Below are 23,550 nucleotides of genomic sequence, written 5' to 3' on the forward strand. Positions count from 1 at the left end.
ATCTCAAGTGCAAACCTATTTCTTAGTCATCGGGCGGAACAGTACAAAGAGATTAGACTCTCGGATGAGACTAAGCAGCTATCGACCGTTCCGACGCGCCCTTGACCTATCTTGATTAAGACCGAAAACCTATCTAAATGGCAATGAGTAAATTATTCAACCTGTTGTATGTAGTTCTATGATGTAGAATCCGAGCTATGTAGTAAAGTTTTCGAGTTTTGTTTAAAAGAATTTGAGCTATGCTATAAAGTTTTTGAACTCACACAATTAAACATAAAAAAATAAATTCTTACAAAACTCGGAAAAATTATACATAAGCTCAGATTAATGTATAGAGTTGTACAATGCTTAATATACAAATGGTTGTATAGTAGTATTTGTGTCTAAATGGAGCCTAGTCTAAGCTGTCAAACAAATGATAAAAAAAATAAGAATATAAGAATGGCGACGACGGCGTTGACGAGGGTCCATTTTGACGGTTGCTTTCTAGGAGCGGAGGGAAGGGAGGTTGAGAGTTGGTGAGAATGTGAGATGGAAAAGGGAATTTTGGGAGGAGGTGGGGTCTCAGGTGGAGGTAGAAGCCTAGGAGGGAAGATATTCGGCGAGGATTTCGAATGTGATTTTTTTTTCTTAAATTTCGGAAATAATTACATCCATTTTTTATTTTTTATTTTTACGGTGTGATAGGCTCGAAAACTAGAATGCCGAATGCATAGTTTCGCGCGATAAACACTTCACGAGATTACTATTTTGAAGGCTTCAAAGTTGAACCTGACAAGTTTTAACCAATAGGCTTCAACCTTGCGGGCCAGTTAGCAAGTTAGGCAATAGTTTTTTTTTTTTTTTTTACTATTTCATTTATGGATCGATTTTTATTTGGCATTAATAGCTTTTTTTTTCTTTTTTTTTTACTTATGTTTTATGTTTATGTGTGGTGGCTTTAATGTTGGAGAAATTGTAGGGTGTTTAGAAGATAAGAGGTCGTCCCAAGTTGATATATTCACGTTTGTTATACAGTGATTATGGGAGGTTATTAATGCAAAGAAAGTGACAGATCTTTGCAATAAATCGAAAGAACAAATAAGCACGGAGATCTTTATTCGGTGGGTGGCGCCACCGGTTGACTAGGATGGTTTTGAATATCAATGGTGCATTGAAAGGCAATCCGGGGCTATCGAGAGCACGAGGAATTATCCGTAACTCAGCTGGCCAACTCATTGAGGCGTTTGCTGAACAATTGGGGACTGCAACGGTCATAAAAGCGGAGTTTATGGCGTTGAGATGGGGTTTAATGATAGCAATTGAGCGTAAGATTCCACAACTTATCATTCAGACGGACTCGGTAATTGTTGTTAATATAATGGAGACGGTCCAATCATACCCATCGGCACATTCACATTCGATGCAAATTTGCTAGGCTTTTATGCGTATCGAAGAATACAGGTGGTATTGTGGAGGATTTCTCCCTCGCCAAAAGCTAAGGCATTCGATGCTATAGCAAGAGAAAGAGAAGGCAAAAGCAAAAAATTAAGATTTTTTTTCATGCTCGCTACATATATTTCGCTCGTTCGTTCTTTTTTTTATTTAAATTAGATACTATGTTTCGTAACAATTTTTAAAGAGACTATGTTTCGCCTCAATCGTCGCTTGTTCCTCTAATCAGATCCCGTTGGTGATCCGTATTTTAAGATTCTATTCTTATTATATATCATATGAAGAATCTCAAGCGCAAACCTCTTTCATAGTCATCGGGCGGAGCAGTACAAAGAGATTAAACTCTCGGATGAGACTAGGCAGTTACCGACCGTTTCAACGCGCCCCTGACCTATCTTGATTAAGACCGAAAATCTATCTAAAATGGGGCCAAGTCTAAGTTGTCAAACAAATGATAAAAAAAATACGAATATAAGAATGACGACGACGACGTTGACGAGGGTCCATTTTGACGGTTGCTTTCTGGGAGCGGAGGGGAAGGGAGGTTGAGAGTTTGTGAGAATGTGATATGGAAAAGGGAATTTTGGGAGGAGGTGGGGTCTCAGGTGGAGGTAGCAGCCTAGCAGGGAAGATATTCGGTGAGGATTTCGGATGAGATTTTTTTTTTTTTTGGTTAAATTTCGGAAATAATTACATCCATTTTTTATTTTTTATTTTTACGGTATGATAGGCTCGAAAACTAGAATGTTGAATGCATAGCTTCGAGCCATAAACACTTCACAATATTGTTATTTTGAAAGTTTCAAAGTTGAACCAGATAAGTTTTAACCAATAGGCTTCAACCTTGCGGGCCAGTTAGCAAGTTAGGCAATGGTTTTCTTTTTTTGACTATTTGGTTTGTGGATCGATTTTTATTTGACATCAATAGCTTTTTTTTTAACTTATGTTTTATGTTTATGTGTGGTGGCTTTGACGTTGGAGAAATTGTATGGTGTTTAGAAGATAAGAGGTCGTCCCAAGTTGATATGTTCGCGTTTGTTATGCAGTAATTATGGGAGGTTATTAATACAAAGAAAGTGACAAATCTTTGCAATAAATCGAAAGAACAAATAAGGAGGGAGATCTTTATTCGGTGGGTGGCGCCACAGGTTGACTGGGTTGTTTTGAATATCGATGGTGCTTCAAAAGGCAATCCGGGGCTATCGAGAGCAGGGAATTTTCCGTAACTCGGCTTGCCAAGTCATTGAGGCATTTGCTGAACAATTGGGGATTGCAACGGTCACAAGAGCGGAGTTTATGGCGTTGAGATGGGGTTTAATGATAGCAATTGAGTGTAAGATTCCACGACTTATCATTCAGACGAACTCGGTAATTGTTGTTAATATAATGGAGATAGTCCAATCATACCCATCAGTATATTCACATTCGATGCAAATTTGCAAGGCTTTTATGCGTATCACAGAATACATGTGGTATTGGTATTGTGGACGATTTCTCCCTCACCAAAAGGCATTCGATGCTATAGCATGAGAAAGAGAAGGCAAAATAAAAAAATAAAATATTTTTTTTCATGCTCGCTACAAATCTTTCGCTCGTTCGTTCCTTATTTTATTTAAATTAGATACTATGTTTCGTAACAATTTTTAAACAGACTATATGTTTCGCCCCAATCTTCGCTTGTTCCTTTAATCAGATCCCGTTTGTGATCCGTATTTTAAGATTCTATTCTTATTATATTTCATATGAAGAATCTCAAGTGCAAAGCTATTTCTTAGTTATCGGGCGGAGCAGTACAAAGAGATTAGACTCTCGGATAAGACTAAGCAGCTACCGACCGTTACGGCGCGCCCCTGACCTATCTTGATTAAGACCGAAAACCTATGTAAAATGGAGCCTAGTCTAAGATGTCAAACAAATGATAAAAAAAAATAACATAAGAATGGCGACGACGACGTTGACGAGGGTCCATTTTGACGGTTGCTTTTTGGGAGCGGAGGGAAAGAGAGATTGAGAGTTGGTGACAATGTGAGATGGAAAATGGAATTTTGGGAGGAGATGGGTCTCAGGTGAAGGTAGTAGCCTAGCAGGAAAGATATTCAGCAAGGATTTCGGATCAGATTTTTTGTTTTTTTTTTTCTGTTAAATTTCGTAAATAATTACATCCATTTTATATTTTTTATTTTTACGGTGTGATAGGCTCGAAAACTAGAATGCTGAATGCATAGCTTCGAGCGATAAACACTTCACAAGATTGCTATTTTGAAGGCTTCAAAGTTGAACCTCATAAGTTTTTACCAATAGGCTTCAATCTTGCGGGCCAGTTAGCAAGTTAGGCAATGGTTTTCTTTTTTTGACTATTTGGTTTGTGTATCGATTTTTATTTGGCATCAATAGGTTTTTTTTTTTAACTTATGTTTTATGTTTATGTGTGGTGGCTTTGACGTTGGAGAAATTGTAGGGTGTTTAGAAGATAAGAGGTCGTCCCAAGTTGATATGCTCACGTTTGTTATGCAGTGATTATGGGAGGTTATTAATACAAAGAAAGTGACAGATCTTTGCAATAAATCTAAAGAACAAATAAGTAGGGAGATCTTTATTCAGTGGGTGGCGCCACAGGTTGACTCGGTGGTTTTGAATATCGATGATGCATTAAAAGGAAATCCGGGGCTATCGAGAGCAGGACGAATTCTCCGTAACTCAGCTGGCCAAGTCATTGAGGCGTTTGCTGAACAACTAGGGATTGCAACGGTCACAAGAGCGAAGTTTATGGCGTTGAGATGAGGTTTAATGATATCAATTGAGCGTAAGATTCCACGATTTATCATTCACACGGACTCGGTAATTGTTGTTAATATAATGGAGACGGTCCAATCATACCCATCGGCACATTCACATTTGATGCAAATTTGCAAGGCTTTTATCAATGATACGCATTGGCAAATTCGAATTCAACATATATATATATATATATATATATATATATATATATATCGGGAGGCCTACTCTTATACTGATTGGATGGCCAATCTTGGAGTATAGCAACTATATAAGCTATGTCGATTCGATCATACTGTTTTGGTATTTTTTACCGAGTTAGTTGATTTAGGGTTAAAGCGGTCTAATATTGCTAATCATATGGTTGTGACGTGAATAGTAAAGAATATAAATAAAAAGATTTGACACAAGAGATTTGGTGATGTGGAAAAACCCAATGTGGAAAACGAGCGCGGGAAGGAGACGGTATCCTTCCAAGTATTCCACTAGCAAATTATGATTATCAGGTCACACATACAAGGGGACGACAATATTGCTAGTGTTAGGGTTGGTATGTGACTGTGAATGATCGCCCTTTCCTCGTTCTTCCATCTTATATAGGACTAAACCCTGGTAGGGTTTAGGTTGCTTGCTTCTCAAGGTAGCTGTGCTCCTCGTAATAGGCCTTTATTCTGCTACCCGTGGACTCGTGATTGTCCTTCTCCTCATGCTAAGCTAATATATCCACGGACCTATTCCATTTTATCTCCATACCCCAACTATCTTTCTTAGCCCAATATGCAAGATTTGGGCCAAACAGTTTGCCCCTAATTTCTTGCGAGACACACCTCAAAGCGACGAGCAGGAAATTACTCGACTAAATCGTGCGCCACGTTTTGCGTAGCTTCCCGTGTACTCATCATTGCTTCAACCACTCTCCTATTAATTTTCCTACTCCCCTCTATTTACTCCTCTCTCAATCGCCCCTTCTTCTTATTTAAACCACAACACCCCTTTTCTATTTCTTCGATCATTCAAAAACCCTTTCTTTTCCCCCCAAAACCCTTCCCCTTCCCCTTCGTCTTCTTCTTTCTGCACCGTCCATTTCCCGGAGATTACCTTCTTTGCTGGAGTTTCAATCCTTGCTTTTAGGTAACCTATCCCTCTCGTTTGTCGATTTTCTTTACTTCCTCTTTCAATGGGCAAAACTCATGAAGCTTCTCCCTCTTCTAACCCGAATAACTTGAAACCCGACGAATTTTTTTTCCTTCGAAAACCTTTTGAACCCCCCCCCCCCCCCCACAATTGCGACTCTTGCCTCACCACCGTCGACATTACTAGAATCAAGGAATGGTTGGGTTTGGGCGACGTCGTTGAGATCCATATTCATGCGCCTGGTCAGAAGGCCGGCGGTTAAATGAGGGGTTGAGTTTGCATGTACCTATACCCGTTTAAATATGGTCTTTGCTTCCCTCTTCCTGAGATAGTTCAAGAGTTCCTCTCTCTGAATCACCTGCCCGTGGCCCAAGTTTCTCCTAATGCATGGAGGATACTCCTTTTTGCTATGGCCATAAACCAGTCAATGGGAGTTGATATCTGCTTGGGGGACCTTGCTCATAAGTTTGAGGTCAGATCCCTGGGCAAGGGTCAGTATTCCTTCAGAGCTCGGTCGGGCTCTGACGAGTTTCTAAAACCTCAATCCAAATTGAAGGATGATAAATGGTTTGAGGAGTTCTTCTTTGTCAAAGTGGATTCACTGAATGTCCCTTCTGGGTACATCTACGAGATCTGGATTCAGGAGAAGAGTAAGCCATTCCCTTCACACTTCTATTCTCCTTGCCTTACTCACCCTCTTACCTCTTGTTTGTGCGCAAGTCCAAAGAATCCAGAGTTATCTGAGAACGAAGCTATTTCCCTCAGCAAACTACACTGCGTCCTTGCTAAACAAAAGAAGTTCCCTGATCTGCTACCTAGTTTCTCCTCTACCACCTCCTCACACACTACGTCTTTTGGTAAGTCAACGCCCTTCCGTCCCTTGAGTCTGATAATGCCTGGTTGTTTACTACCGACGAAGCCTGCCCCATTTTCTGACACCTGCCGTCTTAAACTTTGCAGGAAGTGCTAAGGGTGACCATTCGAAGCCATTTTGGCAAAAAAGAGGGCCCCTGGTAGTTCTTATGCCTCTGTGCCTGCTAGGGGGAGGGCTCATGTCCCTGCTCCCAAGTTTACTCATGTTGCCCTCAGCTCCCGTGCCACTCGCTCCTCTATCGAACCTATTGATGTTCCCACTCCTCTCGAACTCCCACTTCTATCCTCCATGAAGACATTATTGATGTTGCCACTCCATTCGTCTATAACTAGTTCACAAGTTGTTCTATAAGACCTAGAACTGACTAACTGGTCATTTGGGATGGGTCAATTCAGATTCTTGTTGTTCGGGTTTGCAAGAATTTAGGTCGGGTCGGTTCGGCCATTTATGACTCGAGGCATTTTCGGGTAGGTTGTTTTCAAGTAATTTGGAAATAACGATTAGTCTATGATAATAAACACTCAGGTTTAGTCGAAGTAGGTCGGGTTAATTTAGGGTTTGGGTCGGAATCGAGTCCCTAATTCGGGCATTCGGTTTTACGAGGTCTAATAAGACCAATTTTAGCAAAAGGCTAGCCCATTAGCACAAAACACAACTAAATAAATTAATAAACTTGTAAAAGGATAATTTATTTTGGTAACATAATATTTTATTTTCATAACCTGCATATTTAAATATGTCAATATTCATCATAAAGTATCAGGTAAATAAAATAAAACCAAAATCTTATCTTTATTAAACCAAGAACATTTAAAATAATTTCCTTCACTTACGTCATCATATACAACTTTTCCCCCCAAAAAAATTCAACAAATGTTGGATCCACATTGTTTGCATAACCGAAGAAACTTAGGGCATTAGCAATAGAGGTTTGTCAAAGGGTTTGTAGAATGATGTGTAAATTATTTTAGAGGTTTTTCTACAAACCCTCTATTGTTGGATATGGGTGTTGAGGTTCATGGATGAGAGGGGTTACAATATAGTATATAGGTTTGTGGAGAGAGAATGTGAGAGAAGAAATAGTATAGTGAGCCATATTATGAACCTTAAAGAGGTTTATCTATTGTTGATTTGAGGTTTGTAAGTAAATGAGTTATATATTATCTTATGTGGCATGAGAACAAACCTATTGAAGGTTCATCTATTGCTAATGCCCTTACTACTACCATCCTTATTTCTCATTTTCCCAATTTTTCAAACTCATCAAAATTAATTTGGCTAAAAGTTAATTTCAATGGGTAACATCGCATATAATTGGTGTCCAATTCCAATCAAAAATTGGTTCTTACCAACCAAAGAATTATGATCAAATTAATGTTTTTTTCATGTTTTCTGGAAGTTTTTGTTCGATTTAAGGATTTTGGTGAATTACTTATTTAATATTCCAACTGTACAAAAAGCAAACATTAATGTTGTTTATAATGATTTTGAAATAGGATGCCAATATTTGTACTGTCGTTAAATTATGTGTAAACTTTATTACTTTTCATTCCTATATGATACGAGTATTGGTTAGTACTTTAAAATTTGATTTTGTGGAATTCTGATTTCAATATTTTTGTAACTACGTTAAATTTTTGTAATAACAAATTTAATAACCAAACTCGTGCAATTTTGCACGGGGTAAAACTAGTACTCCCTCCACTTTTTTATATATGACGTTTTGCATTTACGAGGTAAGCCTTTGACTTTAATATTTACAAAAATATATTTGTTCAAAAAATATAAAAATGATACCATTAAATTCCTTACGAAAAACTCTTTCATATGAGTATACATATCATAATATTTAGTCTTATATTTTAAGAGATATTGAAGAGAGAAGGGAGTGTCTCGAAATGTGAGAAAGTCATATATAAAAAAATAGAGGGAGTATGTTTTATAACTAAGGGGGTGTTTGGTTCATTCACTAAAGGTATGAGGTATGAGTTTGGAATGAGCAAACCCATACCAAATGTTTGTTTTGCAAATTTGAAGGTTTCATACTAATACTCAAACTCATGAGGTATGAGTTTCTCATACCCAAGGAGGGAGGTGGGTATGAGATTGATTCCCCATGGGTATCAAACTATAATAAACAAAAATGTAAAAATAAATATTATAACATATTGTAAATGAAATATTTTATATAACTAGTTGATTAAATATTTATTTTCATTATTTATATGTTAAAATTGTTATTTAAAGTATTGGATTTTACATATTCAACTTTAACTCGGTCTCAAACCCATACCGCTTACAATTGAAATAAACACAAGGTATAAGGAATGGTGCTCCAATCCCGTACCACCCAGGTATAATTCGCGATTCCAAACCCATAACCATGCGCGAAACAAACACCCCCAAAGTGTTAATTTTAATTTCAAACTTTTCTCCTTTTTGACGAGTACTAGCAGTAAGTGGACTATACATCTAATGTACTACGGACTACACCAGATGGTATAATTTTTGAGAATTAAGATAAGGTTTTTGAATTTTGTTTTAAAAATTATGAGTTTTATTAGAATTTTTTTGAATTCATTCTTTTAAACATAAAACTAGAAAAATTATAATATAACTCAAAAACATTACATATAAGCTCAAAAAAATTCGAGTTTTAACGTCAAAAACATGTAACTTTTAAACTTTAGAAAACTAAAAAAAAAAAAAAAACTACACAAAAACTCAAATATATATGAAGGATCTGATATTAGACATCCGATTTATAATCCTTTTTCTCGAGTAATAGTATGGTACATAACACTTGGCTTTTAACAATTTTAGCCCATTGGACACAAAAACAAAAGGGCCATAACCCGAACACAACACAATCCGGATCATAAAACCCTAATTTCAACGCACCAATATAAGACACACACACACTTGCAGCCTCCACCTTCCCTTACCTCACAAATTCCGCAGAAATCTTCATATTCACAACTAGCGGAGCTCTATTCAATCAACCTGCAAAAATGGTATGCATTTCATCATTTCACTTTATTTTTCATTACTTCAATTTAATTACTCCCTCGCTCTCAATTATTACGGTTTTTATTCATTGCGAGGTTTATTTTAATCAAAGTAAACAAATGATCGAGACGGAGGGACTGATAAAATTCCTAGTATTAATCATAGTTGATTATTTGGATCAGAAATCGGCGATTTTTTTTTTTTTTTTGTGTTTTGAAATGCTGATTTAACTAATAATTTGAGTATTAGTGAACAGAAAAGCATGTAATTTTTGTTGAAAGGTGTTTAATTTTGCTGAATAATCAAATAATCATAGTTTGTTATACCGAAAAGCATGTAATTTTTGTAGAAATGTGTTTAATTTTGCTGAATAATCAAATAAATCATAGTTTGTTATATCGAAAAGCATGTAATTTTTGTAGAAATGTGTTTAATTTTGCTGAATAATCAAATAAATCATAGTTTGTTATACTGAAAAGCATGTAATTTTTGTAGAAAGGTGTTTAATTTTGCTGAATAATCAAATAAATCATTATAGTTTGTTATACTGACAAGCATGTAATTTTTGTAGAAAGGTGTTTAATTTTGCTGAATAATCAAATAAATCAATAGTTTGTTATACCGAAAAGCATGTATTTTTGTAGAAATGTGTTTAATTTTGCTGAATAATCTAATAAATCATCGTCTGTTATACTGATATCTACCGTGGATTATGTTCGAATTAGTGTGTTTGTGTACTCATCATGTTTTAATTGATTGCTTGATTGACAATTCAGCTGATTTTCGCCATATATGCCAACTGCAGCAAGCAGCCTTTCCCGTTAGGTTTAGTTGCTGCCGTCTTACATGATAATTCTAATTCCGATACATGAATCATTTAGTGCAGTGTACTAACCACAAGTGTGCTGATTTTAAGTATATATTTCAATGCATTGCAACAAGCAACCTTTCTGTTTAGGTCTAGTTACTGTTATCTTACGTGAAAATTCCGGAACATGAACGATTTAGTGCAGCTGTAATCACAATTGCCACAAGTGTGCTGATTTTTGCTCTTTATTCTTTTCCGTTTAGGTTTAGTAGCTTTCTTCTTACACGATAAATCTGAAACCATGAATCATGAATGATTTAGTACATCACTAATCACTACTGGCTCAAATGTGGTCATGCATGATGTTTTTGTTATTAATCTTTTGTTGTTGTGGATCAACAAGTACGTATATGTTGTGTATGTTTGTTTCCTGTATCTGTTCTTCATTTTAAACAGTGAAAACGATATCATCCTGTCAATTTTGGGTTTATGGGATTTTAAAGATTTGAGCTAAGTTATGTGTTGTATCTTGTAGTCTAAGAGAAAGACTAGAGAGCCCAAGGAGGAAACTGTGACCCTCGGTCCTGCTGTGCGGGAAGGCGAGTTTGTGTTTGGTGTTGCCCACATTTTCGCCTCGTTCAATGATACCTTCATTGTAAGTGTTTGCATGATTGTATCTTCATCTTTTTCTGGGATTTTATTTGCTTGCAATGTTCTTTTTATGGTTCTGTCCTAACCATGGTGTTTCCCTACGCAGCATGTTACTGATTTATCTGGCAGGGAGACATTGGTTAGAATTACTGGTAATAATTCAAACTAGCCTGTGATTGCTAAAAATTTTATTGAGTATCTCTATCAAGAATGAACTCTGATTCCTCGTTAACGAACAGGTGGAATGAAGGTTAAAGCTGACAGAGATGAGTCATCTCCGTATGCAGCTATGCTTGCAGCACAAGATGTCTCACAAAGATGCAAGGTATTCTCTCCAATGCTTTAGATTTTTAATGCACATTATAAGACGTACTCCGTATTATTTAATTTTGCATTTAGAAAACGAGTGCTGTATTCTTTAATGGCTAAATGCTGCTCTTGATGTTGCCCAGGAACTAGGCATCACAGCTCTTCACATCAAGCTTCGTGCTACTGGTGGAAACAAGACAAAGACTCCTGGTCCTGGTGCCCAATCTGCCCTTCGAGCTCTTGCTCGTTCTGGAATGAGAATTGGACGCATTGGTAATTCTCCCATCCCTTTTAAGTTTTTCCTTATTGGCATGAATCATTATATTGCAAGTTCATGATCCTAGAAAAGGAGTATACTTGCTTAGATCGCAGGTTTAATTTCGTATGATAAAATCCGAGATCGAATCAGAATTCTGAGAAGAGAGGTTATGAAGGATAGAGACTAGAGAGTGATATTGTCATTCTTGATGCATAACTAGTTATCGCTTTGTTTTTCCTTTACACCCTTGAAACACCTCGTTATTGGGAGGATTTCTCTGCGACACCAGGATTTCTCCATTTAAATACTTATGTTACGATTCTCGTAGTTTCTAGTTATGAACTGCATGGTACTACACCGAGAAAAGTAAGATAGCATTTCTTATACTTTCCAGTTTTGAAATGCATCCTACCATCCTCGCCTCCCCGGTGTCTTGAAACACTAGCGTAAAAGCTGGAGTTAATGTTGTTTATGACTTTTGATTGATTTTCTTATCGAGCGCTCATAATTAATCCACATTGCAGAGGATGTGACACCAATCCCCACCGACAGCACCAGAAGAAAGGGTGGACGAAGAGGAAGAAGGCTCTAGGAAGTCTCCGCAACAAGATCTTCCCTTTTGCTCAGAAACGTTATGCTCCAATTCACTGTTTGCTGTTTTACCTCTCTATCAGGACAATTATGAAGTATGTTTATTAGTTACTCGTAGCTTATCTGTCCGACTTGAATTTGAAGTACTCAACTTTTGTCCTTCGAATATGTTTTGTAGCAATGACCAGGATTTTGTTTTTTCCTTTCCCTCCGTTTAAGTAATCTATAAACACCTTTTCATTCGAGCACTCGTTGATCACCGTGCACAAACCGATGCCAGTAAGTCCAGTGCAATAGTTTATCCAGGAAGGTTTGACGTGTCACGTGGATTATAAATAGTTTTAGGCCTAAGCCTTTGTGGTCACAAGGCACTTGGATTTTTTTTGTCCTTACCCGTATTTTTGAAACCGTGTTTTCTACTGTCGGTATTTATGTTATTATACCATCACAAAATCGAAATTAAGTCCGTTATATGGTGTATAACTACCCAATTTTATGATAGCCATAGTAATTATGTTCCATACAATGTTTTTGCACTAATTTGCAATTTCTTTTTTTGAGGCGAGTACCCAATTTTATGATAGCCATAGTAATTATATTGTTCCATACAATGTTTTTGCACTAATTTGCAATTTCTTTTTTTTGAGGCGAGTATGTCGTTTTGAAATAAGAAATGGATCAAATAGTTATCACTTTTGTAGAGCCGACTACCTAGAGGCTAGTAAAAGTTTGCTGCTACCATCACATTAAGTGGATTATACATCTGATGTACTCAGATAATATAGTTTTTGAGCATAATATAAAAGTTTTTGAGTTTTAATTTAAAATTTTTGAGTTTTATTATAAAGTTTTTGAGTTCATTTATTTAACATTAATTTCAAAATGTTCCATTATAACTCAAAAAAATTATATCTAAGCTCAGAAAAATTTAATTTTTGACGTCATAAAACTAAAACCTAATATATAAAGTCTATAGAACTCAAAAAAAAAAAATACTCCGTACACAAAAACTTGAAAACGCATTAAGTGTGAGGTATTACATCTGATGTACAATCCTTTTTCTCCTACTATCATTAGGTGCTAGTAGTAAAATCCGTTTTAATGGGAAAACGGATATGAACCTACTAAGTAGAACTAGTTACTAATTACTACTCCCTCCGTTCAGGTCAATGATTTACATTTGTTTTAGGATAAATTGACAACTTATACCCAGAATAACACACGTTTTCAAACTTTATACCTAAGATAACTTTATTTCAAAACTTATACTTAAAACCCTAATTTTTCTAAAACTTGATACCAAATCTCTAAAAAAGATTTGAATTGACTGTTTTGCCCTTAACTAATTAACCTATCACACCCTTTCCCCACAACAATATCCTTTAAACCTTCAACCACCTAATAAACCACCACCACCACAACTCAATTATCCCCTCTCCGGCACCACCATAGTTTCAAACTGCCACCGCAAGTCCTCACTCCAACAAACAATCCCTGACAAATCCATCTCATTGAACACCCACAACCAAAGCATCCACAACCCACCAAACCCAAACCCAAACCCAAACTCACAACATCTCACCGTCATTGACATAAACAATATAACAACCATACAAATGGGAAAATGATGATGAATATAAGAAGGGTGAAAAGGGATTAATTTGAATTGATTGTAAAATAAAAAGAAGACAGTGATGATTGTTGACGAAGTACAATAACAGTGGTACTACACACACAAGGCAAGTGATCGAAAGACAACCAAATAATTGTAGTTTATAGGAAGTATGACCTTTAAGATGGGTAAGGGAATTTCAGTGGTGGAGGGCTTTTTTTATTAGGGGCGGTGGTTAGGATTTAGGGGTTTGACGGGATGAGGTGACATTAAGAGCCGTAGCCGGACGGAGGATATGTGGGGCAGCGACGCCGGCGAGAGCGCACCTGCAGTGGCAGTCGACACCAGTGGTGTTGGCGGGGGAAGAGGTGAGTTATGGTGAAGGTGGTGAATGTGGGTGTTAATGAGTTAATATGGTGGTCATAGGAAATGAGATAGGAATTTGGTAATTAATAAGGGTAAAATGGTCAATTCGTGCAATTTGGTATTGATTATGAATAAAATAAGGATTTTATGTATAAGTTTTGAAATAAAATTATCTTAGGTATAATATTTGAAAAAACGCATTATAGTAGGTATAAGTTATCAATTTACCATTTGTTTTATTTTATCATATGAAGAGTCGCGATATTGATAGCTTAGAATAATTAAACATAATAATTAACAGCTAAGCTGATAGTTCCATTAATAATTAAACACAGTTTGTTTACTGCTAGAGTTCGTCAACTTATATTTTTATAATGTTCGACCAACTCCTTGAATAATTTGTGAAAATAACAGGCATTGAATCTAATGAACTGCAAAAAAATCAAAGATTACGACAAATAAATCGACAAATCTGTATAATATCCAATAATTCATCTCAGAATCATATAATCGACAACGAAAGAATTACATCAATAATAATATTACCCCAGTACCTCAACGTCCCTCAAATATTCTCGTCTATGGCGTCTGAGGGAACCGTTTCAATGGAAACACGAAAGAATGAAGTATACATTTTCATAAATCAAATTTTAAACACAAAAATGGCGAAATATATATGAACTATCAATCTTAGTTCAGCTTGCTGCAAACCTTCCTGATATTACCGGCATCACCAATAAGAACTTTAAAAGCCTGAAGCTTAATCATAGCCTTGGCTAATGCAGCATTGAACGCGGCATTATCAAGCGCAAATTTGTCGACAATGTCAGTAGTTAAAGGGTCTCGTGCGAGTAATTGATCAAGGGCAAGAATTCCTCTGTTCTTATTGAGCTGATTGTAGAAACTATTGTCAACTGTGTTGTTATTTTTCGGGTCTTGGTTTAGAAAAACCGTGTTCACTGAATTCGTTCCCTCAGGACATCGACTAGTTAGCACGGTACGTAGGGCCGAGTCCATCAGCGGGTCATACAGAGCGCCGGACTTGTATACCCTGTCCTCAACCTGCTTACAGTGTGTTACTCCGACACTGTGACAACCTGTTTAAAAATAAAGATTTAATAATCGGAGGTTCAGTACCTGTAATAACAAAGGGGACGCGATTATTAATCTATGGTTGTTTCGGTTCTTACCTAGAAGAACAACCATTTCTTCTAAAGTGAAGTTTCTGGCTGCAAAAAAGGCAGAACTCTCGGCGATTGTCATTGTAGGAGACGGAAGGTCAACATCGTCTTTGTTCGAGACAAGTCCGTCCTTTCGCCCGGTTTCCACAGCATAAGTTGGTCCTCCACCCTACATGAAACAATTCATATAAATTTCTACGAGAGTCGGATGCATTGATGCAGTACCATATTAGTCTGTACTTGTATACGATGGTTTTATATAAACAGCGCTTTAAAATCCTATGTTGTTAGTTGTTACCCTATAAGATAAGATAGGGATGCGAGATAGTTCTTGTCACAAGGGTGATTTTGATGCTGACGGGTTTTGAACCAGGTCATGAGCAAAAGCAAAACCTGCCTCTTATGACTTTACCAACTAAACTAGTTGACATCTGCAATAGTTCTTCTATTCTGGTATTTGAGTAAAATAACTAGTAGTTTTACGATCTTTTTTGCAGGTGATGTATGTAAATCGGTTTCAATTCCTAATGATAACTGGGAAAATGAATATACAAGTAGGAGAAAACAAAGATGTATAACAAATTTACCAGCTGAAGGATAAATCCGGTAGCAAGGGCAGTAATGTCAGCGCATGAGACGACACCAGGGCATTCGGCTTCTACAGCAGTCTTTATCGCCTCTATAACATCATATCCTCTTACGCTACCATTAGGATCGGCTGCTTGTTCTGTTGTTGGTCCGGATATCAAAAGAGATGCATCACAACCCTGCATGACATAAAACAACAGTACGTAAATGATATTAATCAAATTTTAATAATAATAATCCATATAAAAAGAAAGGCAAGAGACTTACGTAGACGAAACAATCATGAAATTGTAGACGAAGAAGAGCCGGAAGAAGGGTAGGATCCTTGATAAAAGCTTGTTGGGTTTTAGCCAAGACGATCGCCTCAACATCAACCACACTGTTGCATTTCCCTTTGTAGTAACCAACTTGTAGTCCAGAGGACGATACATAAGGCGCAGATGACGGTCCAGGACCTGGAGCCGGAGCTGGAGCTGGAGTTGGAGACGGTGAAGGGCTTATAGGTTGGCTTGAAATGACATGAGCCGATACCAATATAAGCTCGATAATTAGTAAGCTAGAAATAAAATTGGACTTCATAATTTAATTTTTTTTGTTTTCTTTTATATAAATTATATTTTTTTTTTTGGGTTTTTGTTATGAATGGAGCAGAGATATATGATATGTTGTAATAAAGTGTTGCATTTATATACAAAGTAAGAAGTAGTACATAGAAAGAACATAGAAAGGGAAATATGAAGGCATGTTGTACAAACTTGTAAGCACGACTTTGATTCCATTTTGTAGACGTGCTGCCGTCTATAACACAAGTAGGCCATCGCCCATCGGTGATTTTTGGGACAAAAAGGTATTTTAAGGTTAAGGGGGTCGGTAATGTCTAAACTGAAATGTATTCCGTCACTTGCTATGTGAGACCGGATCGACTCGGACTGGCCAGTCCGGTCCGATCTAGACCGAATACAATTCGGTCCGATCTCCAGGTCCTATAAATATTGTGACCAGAGCCTCCGGTCTGGTCCGGTCCAAGCAAAAAAAAAATCACCTCAAATTACCTTTAAAAATAGAACCGGTCAAGTCCAAACCCGGAAAAAACCGGACCTAAAGGGTTCCGGTCCAGTCTGGTCCGGGTTCCCACCTAACCGGTCCGGTCTCCGGGTTTGGGATATGGGGTTGTCCGGTTTGCGGGTTTATTATACGGTTTGTGTAATACATGATCAAATTGAAGCTACATTGTGGTACTAGTTAGTTTTTTTTTACTCCGTGTCAGTATAAGCCAAGTCGAGTGATAATTAGTTAAATTGAAAAAGAAAAAATATCATTTGAACATTATGCATCTTAATTGTATTTTGTAGTCGCATGTATAGCTGAATTTATGATTTTCTTAAAGCAGAGGAACGACGATCATTTCATCTCATAGGAAAACAGCATTAGGAGTAATTAGGAGCACATAAAAGACTAGTAGTCGAACTAGGAGTCGCGACTCGACCGACATGAAAAGGAAGAAATATCTATTTTAGATACACAAATACGTGATAGCCCTTCTCTTACAAGAATAATAATATGATTTGAGATTTGTTAAGACATTACAATCTGCGATAATTAAGTTTCCCTCCAAAAACTAAGACACCTATTGATTTGTATTATTATTTTACGAAATCGCGTCAATTTTGAGAGAATATATAATTATAGAAGAGCATGATGGAACACATATTCTTTGTGACGACATTCTCTTGATCTGGACCTCCATAGACAATTAGACATGGTCAACGTCGTCCATAGCCTGCTATGGTGGCTTAATTAAATTATAATTGACCTATGTAACTTGGCAACAATTGTGTGTTGAAGTTAGTCGGACGGTTTTAAACAAATACGGAGTACCATGTAAATTGGATACGATTTACAATATGCTAATGTAAGGTCACCTCTGTGTTAATGTGTTCGTATAATAAGATCATCTGTTTGCATTTAAATGCAGATCAGAGGTGGATGGTTCTGAAGTTCCTGGGATGGTTTTGGTTTCTGTAGGGCATGCTAAGTCCTATCTCTCTCAGCTGGCAAAAAAGGTGTGTGTCTCTGATGTGAGGGATTCTCCTGCATTGTGTGCTTTCCATATCAAAATTGGTGATGAAGATGGTATGAGTTCAAGTGAAGATTCTGCTCTTGCTCGTGAGGTAGGTGTTGCGGAGGTTGGCCTTAATCAACCTTCTCATGCACCATGAATGGTCTCTTATGGAATTGTAGGGGGCTTAATAACGCGCTCTCCCCTATAATTCCGAAGCTTAGGGCGCTTATTAGTAATAAAAGTTATGAATTTCTGTTTTTATGTGAAACAAAATGTACTGTCGATCTAGTTAATTCTCATTTCAGAGGTGCGGGTTTTGTTGAGTCTGTGGGTGTTAATGCCGTAGGCAGTGCTGGTGGCTTATGGTGTGGTTGGAAAGAGGTGTGATGATGGATTGTGTAACTACTTGTAATAATTTCATCATCCTTAAGAATAAAATGAATGCTGTTTTGCCTTGGTATCTTGTCTTGTTTTATGGTGAACCTGATATCTCCCTCCGTATGGGCGTGCTGGAACATTTAAGTTTATGGCTTAACTCACTTGAGCATCCGTTCATTATTGTGGGAGACTTTAATCAAGTCGAGTTCAGTTGCGATAAATTGAGTAAGAACAAAGGTTGTATAAGTGGTGCCTTGGGTTTTCACAAATGGAGAGTGGTTCATGAGCTTGTTGATATTCCGTTCAAAGGGCCACGTTTCACGTGGTGTAATAATAGGAAGGGGTTTAATAGGGTTTATGAAAGAATTGATAAGGCTTATGGGTCTAAGGACTGGTTTCTGGTTTTTCCAAATACGGGGGTTAAGCATTTCCCTATACAAATTTCTGATCATGCACCTATCGAGCTCGACTTTAATCTTGTAAGAAACGTGTCAAAGAAGCCGTATAAGATCGAATCATGGAGTTTGAATAACGAAGAGTGCTTATCTATTATTCAGAAGAGCTGGATGACTAATTTTGTGGGATCTTCACCGTTCCGCCTGGTTAGGAAACTATCTTTTATTAGAAATATTTTGAAACGATGGTCCCTGGACAGACGGAAGGCCTGGAGTATGAAATGGGATATTTTTGATGAGCGTCTTGAGAAAGCTATGGACTGTACAATTAATTCTGGAAATGAGGAAACTTATGTTCAAGTTAATAATGAAGTTACTGAGTTTGCCAAGGCTGCGACCTTATATTGGAAACAGCGTGCTAAACTGAAATGGACAATTAATGGCGATACATGTACGAAATTCTTTTTTAACTGGGTGAAGGGGCGTGCGGGCCGTAATTTTATTCTGAGCATTAAGGATAACTCAGGGGAGTGGATTTTTGATCCGGACAGCATTGGGTCTCTCTTCTATTCCTATTTCTGTAATCTGTATAATCCTACGATTTCTACTGATCCTATTGCTACGGTTGACACCAATGATCCTTCTTTTTCGGCTAATCCTATTGCCGTAAGTACTGCGGATGGACCTGTTTTCTCTTTTCAAAAGGTAAACGTCAAAGTTACAGATGACGATGCGGATTTCCTTTCAAAGCCTTTCTCTCTCAAAGAGGTTAGGCGTGCAGTTTTTCAACTAGGTGCCTTGAAATCCCCGGGACCTGATGGCTTTCCGGCCATTTTTTTCCAGAGATGCTGGCATACTGTTAAAGGGGATGTCACTTCCGCTGTATTGAGTATTCTCAATAATGGCATGGTATTAAAAGAGCTTAATAGGACTTTTATCACACTAGTTCCGAAGTGTGATAGTCCGGAGAAAGTGGAAGATTTTCGTCCAATTAGTCTCTGCAATGTGGTTATGAAAGTGGTTACTAGATGTATTACTAATAGGCTTGCTAAGGTGATGAGTTATTTGGTGGGTGATCAGCAAAATGCTTTCGTAGCTGGTCGTCATATTGGTGACAATATCTTGCTTGCGCACGAGGCAATTCAGAACATCAATAAGCATACTTCTGGTAGGTGTGGGAGATTTGCCTTCAAAGCTGATATGAGTAAAGCTTACGATCGTATTAGATGGGATTTCCTTCAACAAACTCTTCATTGTTTCGGCTTTCCGCCTAATCTGATTAATCTTATTATGAGTTGCGTTACTACGGTTTCATATGAGGTTCTTTTTAATGGGGCTCCTTTGAAGCAGTTTCAGCCTAGTTGCAGGTTGCGCCAGGGCGACCCACTTTCTCCGTATCTCTTTATTCTCTGTACGGAGGTTCTTTCTCATAACATCCAGGCGGCCCAATCTAATGGTATGCTTCATGGAATTGTTTTGTCTAGGGCTGCCCCGCCTATTTCGCATCTATTTTTTGCAGATGATTCGGTCTTTTTTCTGCTTGATAAAGATAATGCTTTTTCGAGGCTAAAGGGAATTCTTGACTCTTATTGTCGTGCTTCAGGTCAGATATTGAATGAAAATAAATCGGGCATAATTTTTAGCCCGAGTACTACTATGCGTTCGGTCAAAAATGGTTTGAATACCCTTCGTATTATGGATAATAAGGGTATTGGTAAGTATCTGGGAATTGAGACGGACTTTGGGTCGTCTAAACGGGTTATTTTTAATGATCTTATTGAGAAGGTTAAACGACGTCTTTCCTCTTGGAATGGAATTTTTCTTTCACCAGCTGGCCGTCTGACTTTGATTTCTTCTGTTTTGTCTACCTTATCAAATTATGTTCTATCGGTATTTAAAGTACCGGTAAGTGTGGCTAATAAGATTAATTCCTTGTTGTCGCATTTTTGGTGGGCTGGAACGAAATCTAAGGCTACTATCCATTGGTGTAGTAAGAATTTCATTAGTTTACCCAAGTCGGAAGGGGGTCTGGGTATTCGGAACATTAAATGTATGAACCAGGCACTTCTTGGAAAATTGGCATGGAAAGTCCTCCATTCGAAGGATTCTTTGCTTAGTCGAGTGTTTTATAAAAAGCTTATTCGTAATGATAACATGGTCTTCCCGAATGCATTGAAAAAGAGCTCTCATTTGTCTTGGGATGTAAAAGTATTTCTTATGGCATGGAGTTGGTTATGCGAGGTCTTGGATGAAAATTCGGAATTAAGTCGGAATTAAATGTTTGGAATGCTAATTGGGTTAATGGATCTCCTCCTGCTAATATTACCAGTTTTGGGTTCCCTCCGCCCCCCACGATGGCTGATATGATGATTAAGGACCTTATTTTACCCTCTTTGCATTGGAATACTGATCTTATTAATGTCCTGTTTGACGGTGAGTGGGCTAGGAAAATTTGTGCTATGCCTATTTGTGTCTCTACTTCTAATGACTATGTCTTTTGGAAGCACACGCCTTCTAGGATTTATTCGGTGAAGAGTGGGTATGCTATTTGTCTATCAACACACCTTAGTAGGTATAGTACTCCAAAAGATTTGAACCGAATCAACTATCCTGTAAAGGCTTTCTGTAAACGAAAGCTATGGCATCTTCCCGGTCCTCAGGTATGGAAAATCCTTCTTTGGAAAATTATTACTGACTCTCTTTCGGTGGGAGCAGAATTTGCTCGAAGAAATATTGTCATGGATCAGATGTGCCCTTTGTGTTGCGTTCCCGACTCCATTGAGACTCTTGATCACCTTTTCCGTGATTGTGTTTTGGTGAAGCGTTTATGGGCTTGCTCCTCTCTTGGTATTTCCACGAACTTCACTGACTGTATCTGTCTACGGGATTGGATTATTAATTGGATCTTGTTTTTCGATTCAAAGGAGAACTCGTCATCCTCTATAATTCTCTTCCTCTCTATGGTATGGAGTATTTGGCGTGTTCGAAATGAGGTAATTTTTTCAGGTAAGACGTTCTCGGTGGACTATTTTTATAACCTTCAAGCTTGTGTGGCTAAAGCTGCTTTAGAGGCCGAGGAGTTCGCTACTTCTAAGGCTTCGCGTCTGGGGCAGTCTTCCTTTAATCCTTTGGACACCATTAGAAGTGATATTAGAAATCACTTTCCTTTTTTCATGGTGGGGGAAAAAGGTGCTTGTAAGTGTTTTCGTGCAAAAGTTGATGCTAGTTGGGTTGATTTTTCTCGAGCTTCTTTGGGGTGGGTGGTATATTCGCCTGAGGGAGTTCGGTACTGCACTTTTGCTCGTAGTTTTGTCGCCGAGTCTGCTATCCAAGCCGAAGCTATGGGAATTCGAGATCTTATCACATGGGCTTTGGGTCATAACATCCTGTATTTGGACATCTCCTCTGACTGTCTTCAACTTCTTCTTCAACTTGCGGGGGTGGAATTGCCTCACCACTTGACTAAGGGATTGTTGCAGGACATCGAGCACTTTTTTACGTTTTTTCATTGTCTTTGTTTCACTTTCTTACCTCGCCATCTTAATATGGTTGCCCATAACTTAGCTAGAGCTGAATTGGGTTTGTAAGGCCTCTTTTTCACCGCTGCCAAAAAAAAAAAAAAAAAAAAAAATCTCGTAGTAACACTTAAAACAAGTGAAACAGGCTAACCATAGCAACACCAAGATTTCATCGTAAAATCAATTAGTATGCAGCTATTCAGCTAGACGATAATTACAAAAAGTATGGTACTATCCTAATTAACCCTTTTTTTTTTGGGTGTAAACCAAGGTGTCCACCGTCGACAACAGTGTATACAGTGTATAATCCCATCACTGCGGGTGCTCTCACGAAGAGGTAAACAGCTGGCCAAAGAGTTTGCTCCATTCCCATGGGCAGGGGATCGAACCCCTGACCTCATGGTTAAGGGATGAGGTGAGCAACCACCACACCAAACACATTTGGTTAAATTAACCTTATTAATGTATTTTAGTTGATTAACATCCACTTGATTACTCTAAATTATAAGTAATTAATCAATGATTAGAGAATGCAACGAATATTTGATTAGCTAGACGTTTTATGCAGATTGTGGACATTATATAGCTGTTAAGCCGCGTAATTGCATAGACCGTAGATTTATTCCCATACATGTAGTCGTATTTGAAGAACATAATAAAATTAGAGAGGCATTATTAAGGATCACAAATTCTTGTTTCAGACGGATACTTTTGGTCTTATTTGTCAGACGGATAAAATGTTGTCATTTTTTAAGAAAATGTAACCAATTAATTCACAAAATGTTATGACTAGAGGTGTCATTTTTTACCCTGAAAATGATGTGAACAATAATGGTAACGTGTTATCAGAAAATAACAACATTTTATTGTAAAATGATGACATGTTACCCGTCTTATTTCAAACCAAAAGTAATGGTCTTAAGAAAAACGGACTGATTAAGGATACATTCATTAGTTAGGAATTCAACATCAAATGAGAAGGGACGCTCGCCCCTGATTGGAGGATGAGAATTTCAAAGTCTTGCTTATATTTTTTGAACCTTGTTAGACCTATAAGTCTTAATTGTATGTTGTCAAAAAAAAAAAAAGTCTTAGTTGTATATAATTTGATGATGTCAAGTAATGTCTTATGAAAATGTACTTATCACATAGCATATAATTACGGACTCTTACGAATGAAAAAAAAAAAGTTGGCTAGTGTGAGTGGTAAGGGTTCTCATTTCTTAAATAAGTGGTCAGAGATTTGTTTCCTGACTTCAGAAAAGTCAACCTATTAAATTGCCTTCAGTACCTCGAAGGAGATTGCCCCAACTTGATAGATTAAACAAAGTTATTATGATGTGAGTGTCGTGTGATGAGTTGATTGATTGATTGATAAAACTTATGATAAAGAGGAATAAACTTGCTAGTTGAATGGAAAACGTGCCGCCAAGGATGTAAGCAATGTTACAGACTAACTAAAGCTTTTACTTTATACTTTCTCCATTTCATTCAATTCTATACATTTGCTTTTTGGCACTATTCATAAGTGAAGAGAATCTTCGATAAACTGCTAATATATAGCATAAAATACAATCATGTGAGATCTTGTTTAAATTGTTTTACC

General features: G+C 37.4%; 3 protein-coding genes across 3 annotated transcripts; 2 read left to right on the forward strand and 1 right to left on the reverse strand.

The window, feature by feature from the left end:
- The first annotated feature begins 9,112 nt into the window (after positions 1–9,112).
- On the forward strand, positions 9,113–12,047 carry LOC141591645 (small ribosomal subunit protein uS11z). Its single transcript, XM_074412047.1, has 6 exons — positions 9,113–9,231; positions 10,570–10,689; positions 10,792–10,837; positions 10,925–11,010; positions 11,138–11,267; positions 11,778–12,047. The coding sequence occupies exons 1-6, from the start codon at positions 9,229–9,231 to the stop codon at positions 11,843–11,845; spliced, it is 453 nt and encodes a 150-aa protein (XP_074268148.1). The 5' UTR covers positions 9,113–9,228; the 3' UTR covers positions 11,846–12,047.
- Positions 12,048–12,174: 127 nt separating this feature from the next.
- On the reverse strand, positions 12,175–16,339 carry LOC141591644 (peroxidase 57-like). The gene is made up of 4 exons (XM_074412046.1): positions 15,859–16,339; positions 15,591–15,770; positions 15,013–15,172; positions 12,175–14,919 (listed from the first exon to the last, which is right to left on the reverse strand). The coding sequence occupies exons 1-4, from the start codon at positions 16,168–16,170 to the stop codon at positions 14,513–14,515; spliced, it is 1,059 nt and encodes a 352-aa protein (XP_074268147.1). The 5' UTR covers positions 16,171–16,339; the 3' UTR covers positions 12,175–14,512.
- A 4,441-nt stretch (positions 16,340–20,780) lies between these two features.
- On the forward strand, positions 20,781–22,013 carry LOC141589680 (uncharacterized). The gene has a single exon (XM_074410311.1). It carries the CDS (start codon positions 20,781–20,783, stop codon positions 22,011–22,013), a length of 1,233 nt encoding a protein of 410 aa, XP_074266412.1.
- Positions 22,014–23,550: the final 1,537 nt, after the last annotated feature.

Source organism: Silene latifolia, chromosome 7 (genome assembly GCF_048544455.1).
Source record: "Silene latifolia isolate original U9 population chromosome 7, ASM4854445v1, whole genome shotgun sequence".
NCBI lineage: Eukaryota > Viridiplantae > Streptophyta > Magnoliopsida > Caryophyllales > Caryophyllaceae > Silene > Silene latifolia.